The 8,643-nt window shown below is 35.1% G+C and overlaps 1 protein-coding gene across 2 annotated transcripts; it reads right to left on the bottom strand.

The window, feature by feature from the left end:
• Positions 1-634: 634 nt before the first annotated feature.
• On the bottom strand, positions 635-7,841 carry fhl2a (four and a half LIM domains 2a). 2 transcript variants are annotated; one of them, XM_084121607.1, is made up of 6 exons: positions 7,470-7,827; positions 5,736-5,912; positions 5,107-5,281; positions 3,460-3,629; positions 2,841-3,027; positions 635-1,146 (listed from the first exon to the last, which is right to left on the bottom strand). In XM_084121607.1, exons 2-6 carry the CDS (start codon positions 5,889-5,891, stop codon positions 995-997), a joined length of 840 nt encoding a protein of 279 aa, XP_083977733.1. In that variant the 5' UTR covers positions 5,892-5,912; positions 7,470-7,827; the 3' UTR covers positions 635-994. The 2 variants fall into 2 exon arrangements, with proteins under 2 accessions (XP_083977733.1, XP_083977732.1); XM_084121606.1 differs by having other exon boundaries at positions 637-1,146; positions 7,551-7,841.
• Between the last annotated feature and the right edge of the window lie 802 nt (positions 7,842-8,643).

The following is an 8,643-nucleotide window of genomic DNA, read 5'->3' as shown; positions in this document are numbered from 1 at the left end:
CATGCAGTTTCATCTCCGGTTTTTGTCCCAGTGGAGTCATTGAAATCCCAGAGCTTAGCTTCTCTCCTTCCCCACTGTTTGAGAGTTTTCCTGAATTCATATAAACAAATCCCACCATTACAAAATGCACTGTCAAAAGTTTAGACACGTCTACTCATATTTTTACCTTTATTCTAAAATGTTGAAAATAGTGGTCATCAGAACTATAAAATAATACAAATGTGTGAATTAATGGATTCTGGGTCACCCTTATATAGATTCCAAAACCAGCTCTACTATTACTCAGCCCACTTCATGAGGTGCATACTGGGATGCTTTTACATTGGAAATTACTGTAAAGGAGTTTCCATGTACACTGGACACTTGTTGACTGCATTTCCTTCACTATCAACTCAAACTCCAAGAAATTCATACCTAGGCATAATTTGCATTAGTCTGCAAAACTAATTTCAATCATAAATTCCTTTACTTCAAAAGCTTCATATCACGACGGAAAACGGATTTTTGCATATGCCCCGATAAGAGTGCATGTTGTTTTGCATGGTTATTGTTAAACACTAGGTGGCCCTGTTGTCTTATATTACTACTGAGTGCTTGCTAGTGTAATAGTCTTCATTCATGAGAAAAACACAACAATTTTTTTTTTTTTTTTTAGTAAGCTTTATTGATTTTGCATTACTATTTAGATTTCATGTATAACTGTTAGATACATAAAAGAGCCAAAATTAAGACATGGGTTATGCAACACATCCAAAAGCCTGTCAGACATTTTAAAGAGATAATAATGCATATTATTTTTATTATTCAGTTTAATCTTTAGAACCAATTCTTTCTTCAGTCTTCAAGTTAAAGCAAGCTCAAATAAACTCTTGAAATAAAGAAAATCTGTCTATTATAATCTTTGCTTTACTATGTTTCCATGGAGTACCTAAATCTATTATTTTTTTCCATTTTAAGCGTTGTGGATGCTTGGTTGTTTTCTCCATGCACGCTTTCAGATGTCTTTTCCACACTCGGGACACAGGATGTCATCTCTATCGGTGAGGAAGCCTCTGCCCACCAGAGACACTGAGCACTTCTTGCAGTTGAAACAGTCGTTGTGCCACTGGCGTTCCTCAAAGGAGATGTACTTGCTTCCTCCAAGTCCTGCGTGCGATGACAAACATGTTATGAGTAATAGCAACAAGCAGATGTAGCTGTGTGTTCCAGAGAAGTTCATGGAAAGCTCTTTGAAACAGGGTTGAGCAAAATTCAGAATTTAAGAAGTGCCTCCAATTCAGTTTTTTTTCAGAATTTGAATTAGCCATGTGCCACAGGATGTTGAAGTGGAAGAACAAAGTGAGGAATTTATGGTGAGTTTTGCAACTTTGGGGAACATTCTGGTCCAGTTAATTTACTGAATACATTGAGAAAATGTATTATTAAAATGATCTGTGATTTAGATTGAAATAGGCCCATTCAAATGGTTTGGCCAATATCAAATAATAGATTGATGACCCTTGATAGTTTTGTATGTATAGCCCCCATACGATCAAAATGCAGTTGTGATGTGTGTTGCATCATGCATTGATGTATTTAAGTGAGAAAGCATAATGAAGGGTGTTTCACATGTCAGTGTTTTAGTGAAGCTTTTTCTGGGCATTATGAATTAAGTTTTTTATTGAACTGCATGGAACGTTCCTCACTGACAACAAGCCTGATGAAATAAACGGCTGAGAGTGTTCATCATTGTACTTTTTTGAAAGTTTATTTTTTTGATAAGTCAGGAATGAGGCATGATGAAATGATTTTAGTACTATAAAAGTACTAAATTTATATATACTGTACATAATCATATACATTAAACGTTTGGTGGCACTTCAAAATCATCAGTGTTTTTGGAAATACCACATTTGTTTTATGGTGACATGTTTTTGAGTAATTTAGAAAGAAAATTAAGTTTGTTATTAAAAATAACAATTAATAATAATAATAATTTACATTTTTAATTATTATTATTATTTTTTTTTTTTTTTTTACATTTCTGCATCCTGTATGTTACACCAGTATTATTTTAGTATTACTTATGTAATATTATAGTATTTATTAATATTTTACTAGCTTTTATTTTTATGAGTTTTCAATTTTTCTTTTAATTTTTAGTTTAAGTTTTAATAATGTTGTTATGTGCTTTTGCCATTTTATTCATTTTTTTAAATAGTTCTATTTAGCTTTCCTTTAATTTGATTTCAGTTTAATCTTAGTATTTCAGGTCAAAATTATTTTATTTCAGTTAGTTATCAAAGAAACATTTAAAAAAAAAAAAAAAAAATTCTTGTTTTTAATTTTTAAAGGGATCATGAGATGAGAAATAAAATCTGCCTTGATCTTTTGACATATATGAGGCATTTGTACCATTAAAAAATCCTGCAAGTTTCATAGCTTAAAAACTCATTATAAACAAAACATTTATTTAATCAAACTCCAAAAATGGCTGGTTTGGATATTGTGGAATCTGTCTGAGCCATGCACTGTCTGAGTAGATGCTACATTTGAATTAGAATTTACTTTGTGACCATTAACAAATGGCAGTATGAAGGAAATTCAAGCGCACTACATCCACCATATTGTTACTGTCACATGACCTACCAGCGTCAGTTGCGTCGCTTCACTTTCATTAAAAATCCTCTAAAAAGTGTCTATCGTATGCACACTTCAGAATCTCAACGGAAGTAGGTAATCCGAGGACTTTTCGCCTACTGTTTTTCGAATACTATTCGGACATGCTACACTTTTGGCGTACTGTTTTTCTATACAGGTAGAGAATTATTCGATTTCAGACACAGCGTATTTGTACATACCACTGATGGGGGTGGTGCAGGAGGCACATTTCTTGGCGTACAAGTTGCAGAAGCAGTTGAGGCAGTAGGCAAAGTCGTCACGAGAGGTGAAGCGCTGGCCAGACAGCTGTTGCTTACAGCCAGTGCACAAGAAACAGTCCTTATGCCAGGGCTGGTCATGGTACGTCACACCGCCAGTGGTGATGGGCTAGACAGAGAAGGAAGAGATTTAATATGATCAGACTACCATGTATGTAGATTACCTGTGCACTCTAAAAAATGATGGGTTGTTTCAACCCATGTTTGGGTCAAATATGGACAAACCCAATATTTGACCCAAACATGGGCTGAAACAACCCATCATTTTTTTTTTTAGAGTGTATGCATATAACTGGATTTCCCAAAACGTGCAACACTGCATGGAATACTGTATCCCATAATGGAAAGTGGTCAACTTACAGAATGTAGTGCACATGTATTTAGTAAGTAGTAAACTAGTATTACATTCTGAGCAGGCCTTTATGCTTAATTAAAGAGTTTCTGGAGACTTAAAAAGTTTCATGTAAGTGTATATGTACTTGGTGTAGCCTAGTACAACTTTAAAAAGTTTGTTTTAGTTTCCTTCAACTGTGGAATCTACCTTCTTGCAGTGAATACACTGCATGGCAAACTGCTTTTCGTAGCAGGGCACGCAATAGTTCGAGTTGTCTTTGGGGATGAAGCTCTTGGTGCCGATTGGCTGCTGGCAGCGCTGGCAGGTGAAGCAGGTCTCATGCCAGCTGTTTCCTTTATGCTCCATCTTCCTGGAGCCTGAGGGAGAAGAAGAGAGCCATCTTATCCCAAATACAACAACATTCTGCTTATGAAGAGATGATGGAGGAAGTTTGTGCAGTCCTTGTCCAAAATATCAAGTCATGTTAGATAATCAGATACTTTCTATGCTCTAATTATATACAATTCTAATATCTAGCACAGGTATTTTGTAAAGTACACTACAGATTAATTGTTTGGGGTTTGAGTGGGCTGCGTTTAATTGCGTCAAAAGTAGTAAAAACGGTAAAATTGTAAATTCTGCAAAGCTGAATTTCCAGCATCATTACTCACTACAGTCTTCAGTGTCACATGATCTTTCAGAAATCATTCTAATACGCTGAGTGTGTGCTCAAGAAACATTTATTATTATTAGAAATGTTGAGCTGCTTAATGTTTTTTCTAATCTTTGATGAATAGAAAGATTAAGAGAATAGCATTTATTTGAAATGTATATATTTTTGTAACATTATAAATGTCTTTACTGTCATTTTTGGTCATTTAATTCATCTTTCTTGAATAAAATTATTACTTTCTTTCCAAAAACTTTGAATGGTAGTGTATGCGTAGACAAACATAAATTTGATTAATTGTATATAATTGAATGTAAATGAGTATTTTTGCATTCATACAAATATGCATTTGGACTTAATATCAATTTATTAATTTGCTTAGTTATTTTTTTCTTTATCTATTCTGAATTGTTTGCATAAGTGGGCATTTAGTCACATTCAAATGGCTTAGTAGCCTATATTTATATAAAATATTTTCATGAATACAGTAAAATTACAAATATGAAAAAAGAAGAGTTGATGCCAAATTCTACATTAACACATTCTATATACAGTAAATAATCTTTACAGGATAACATGTAATGTATACAGAGAGTCTATTCTTATCAGATTCAGATATCAAACACAGATGATATTGAATTACCATCAGGATTACAGTTCTACAGTCATATCAACTGTAACGTAACAGCAAAGTTGAGCTGTTAAACAGGCATAATTCTCTTTCAGCACATTCGGATGAAAGTTCAATAAATACCAGCAGTGGTGCAGTGTAAACAGACACAGGACAGAATTTCATGTTTTAAAAAGCACATATCTTGTAAGTCCATGTGTTGACATTAAAAACACACTGGGTTAATGAGAGTCCAACACTTTCACATGGTCATGAGGACCTGTCTTTAAGGATTTATGAATTAATATTTATTACCAGTGTGCAAATCACTTAATCTATTGCTTTGACGTCATTATGGGCCAGTAATATATCGTTATAATGACAGTTATTCTTTCTTCACAGGATCTGGGCAAAGATCGACCCTGTGTGAAAGGAAGCAGTTCTCATTTGCTTTAATGGAAAGAATGCAGTGCTGAATGAATTATGATTTTATGGCAGTGCTGAGTATAAAAGAAAACATCCACTGATATGAGGTAATTGTTAAACGTTCCTCCCATGGTGAAGAATCTCTTACCAGGCATAATGGTCTTCTTGCAGTCATGGCATTTGGAGGAGTACTCATTAGAATAGCACTCGGTGCACAGCAGCTGCTCATCTTTAGTGGAGAAGGGCTTGTCCACCAGTGAGCGCTTGCACTGGAAGCAGTGGAAACAGTCCTCATGCCAGTGACGGTCCTTGTAGGACAGATCCTAAAGCAGCAAAAGACGACAGTTCTGGTTGAATTTTATTCATTTTGAGAAATACCAAAACTGTTTCTTTGCAAGTGAGATGAGTAAATGCATGCTCACGTCTAGAACTAAAATAACCATCATGTTCACACAGCTCCTCTGTACTTACTCCAATTTCTCTCAACGTGGGGACAGGAGAGGTGTCAGATAAATAGGAGAACAAAGTAACTTGCATTACTTATTTGAAAAAATAACTCATATATTTTGTTGTAAATGTAAAAGTAATGAGTTATTTTACTAGTTACTTGAAAAAGTAATCTGATTACATAACTTGTAATGCGTTTCCCCCAACAATGGGTAGTAGCTATTTGGTGCATTTGATGACAAAACTGAAAAACACTTTCTCGATCTGCAAGCTCTAAACTGATTGGCTGGTTTTATGCAACTTCATACATGGTACTATAACTAATGTTACCCTGCTGTTGCAGCCGATGGGTTTCTTGCACTCCTCACAGGTATTGGAGTACAGGCTCTCATAGCACTTCACGCAGTATGGGTTTTCCTCACGAAGAACATACTTCTTCCCAAACAGTGACTCCTTACAGTAGTGGCAGTCATAACGCTCTGTCATCTTTACTTCAGCCTTTCAGTCCTGTGATGGAGAGAGGTTGATGAGATTTGAGAAAATGCTAGATATTCTGATAAGGTCACTGTAATTTCTTTAGCTCAAAACATCATTAACTACATTGCTGTGAGATGTTCAGAGATAATATACAGTGGTGTCCAGAAGTCTGAGACCACCTTGAAACTGGAATCCTGTTAATAAAATGTTTTGATATATTTACAACAAATAAATGACTTAAAATACATATACAAGTTTCTGCACTATTTTTAGGTCACTTATAAGTAAACTTGTGAAATCATTTCCAGATGTTCTTGCTTCCACTGAAGTACGAGATGCTTTTTGGATCATTCTCAAATCATGCTGGAGAACAGGATCATCAGGATTTACTTGTGGAATTCATGAAACATTAAAGCAGTGTTGTTTTAGTATCACATGGTCACACTTTATATTATGGGACTTTACTATGTAGGCACTTACATTAAAATAATAATAATAATAATAACTAGGTACAATGTACTTATTGTGTTCATGTTGTATTGCAAAAGACTTTTGCTGGTATTGAGGTTTAGGGACAGGGTTGGTGGTATGGGTAGGTTTAAGGGTGGGTTAAGGTGTAAGAGAAGGGTCAACAGTCCAATTTTAGATGTAATTAATGAAATCAATTTTCAATTTTATTGATGACACATTTTTACACTTTTAGCAGTGAAATCAATTAAATATAGGCTACGTTATACAGTACCCTTCAAAAGGGTTCTAATATGTACCATTTACTAATATGTACACTTTTGGTACCAATTTGTACCTTTGAGGGACTAATATGCACTCTTTAGGTACAAAGGTGTACCTTTTCAAAAGGTACCGCCACAGTGACAGCTTTTGTACAGCTTTTGACAGCTTTTGTTGTGGTACCAAATTACTCAGATCTACTTTTTTTTTTTTTTTTTTTAAATAAGTAGATCTGAGTAACTACATTTGGTACCACAACAAATAAAACTGAGTAAACCCAACAAATTAAGGTAACTCACATTTGGAGCGAAAAAAACAACATTTGGAATGAAGACGAAAGAAAGAAAGAAAGAAAGAAAGAAAGAAAGAAAGAAAGAAAGAAAGAAAGAAAGAAAGAAAGAAAGAAAGAAAGAAAGAAAGAAAGAAAGAAAGAAAGGGAGGAAGGAAGGAAATATATTAAGAATTAAGAATAAAGAATAATTTTAAGAGATGTTTGTCTCTTGTTTAAGAAGTGAGGCATCAGTCTGGAATTCCACAGTGTACTACATCATACCATCATAACCAGCCTATTATCGCACATCATACCATCATAACCAGTCTGTTATCTCACATCATACCATCATAACCAGCCTGTTATCTCACATCATACCATCATAACCAGCCTGTTATCTCACATCATACCATCATAACCAGCCTATTATCTCACCTCCAGCTTACAGCGATTATATTGTGTGTCAGCATGTGTTAGTGTGTATGTGCATGGATGTGATTATCTATAAACATCATATGAATGGACTTTTTCTGAGAATAATCCATCTGTCCTGTAATAGGCCAGATACGTCTGATTCTAAAACTCACCTGAAATATCTCTGAACAGTTCTTGACAGAGATTGTGATTTGGACCACATTATTCTTGATATCAGAATGCCATCTACTCACGCAGCTGTCTGAGTCCTGGACCTGTTATGCCCCTCTGCGTATTGTTCCCATGAGCCCGCCTCAGGGGTCCCCAGTGTCCCGCACACGCTGTCTCCCTGCTATCCCGTTGTGAGTGTGTCTAACTGAGGCCGGGCTTCACTACTACACCAAATCTCCCTCCACAGTTTTACCATAAAAGGTAGCAGATGAAAACCAGGAGAAGCATGCTCTCTTGCTTAAAATCCTTCTAAGAAAATTCTTTGACTTGCACAGTCAGTCCTTCACTCCCCCCTCCTCTGCTTCCTGTTTGTCTTGCCCTTTTCTGCTGTCTCACTTCTTCAGGCTTTCTCCCTTTCTCCATCCAATTGGCAAGCCCTCTCAATTCTTTCCATTAGGTTCCTTCTATGTCTTTTCACACTTTCAAAATAGCATGCAGGTATTTCTGAGCATATTTTCTTGAGGATGTAAGTTGTCCGAGGCTCTAAACACAAGCCTGACAGTGACTGGTCAAGACATTTTTACTAAATTTCTCCATTCATATTGAACCAGATAAAGTATCGCCTTGCTTTTGGTACAGACCATAGATAGATGTTTTGTAGTGTTTAGTTGTTGTTAGTTTTGATGAAATGCTATTTTCTATGAATCTCTAGCCCTAGTTTTGTTTTCAAAACTTAAAGTAACTAAAATAATTATAAATACAAAATAATTAGGAGCTGAATGTTCTTCAGGGTTCCCACTTTTTTTTCTTTTTTTTTTTTACCAATGGATTGAGATGACTCGTCCAGTTCCTCATAATTTACTGGCTTTTTAAAAATTTCAAATTTACAGTTTTTAAAGTCAGCATGAAACGGAAGTAGCGATAGTCTTGTGTCCCATTCTGACATAAATCTGATTTAAACGGCAACAACAGTGATGCGCTAAGAAAAAAGAAAACACTGGTTGGAGAGAAAGCTTTTTTTATTCATTTAATATCATGCATTAGATCTAAATATAAGACTTTCCTTTAATATTGTCAAAGTCAGCCTGTATGTGTCAACTGCATCATTCTTGATAGATCATAAAACCCTCTTTTATAAGCTAATAAGCTTTTGTTTTTTTAAATTTTGTCACCAGC

The sequence above is a fragment of the Abramis brama genome, assembly GCF_963993115.1.
Source record: "Abramis brama genome assembly, chromosome: 8".
NCBI classification, from domain to species: domain Eukaryota; kingdom Metazoa; phylum Chordata; class Actinopteri; order Cypriniformes; family Leuciscidae; genus Abramis; species Abramis brama.
Note: the sequence above shows the minus strand (reverse complement) of the source record. Positions and strands in the feature narration are given on the sequence as shown.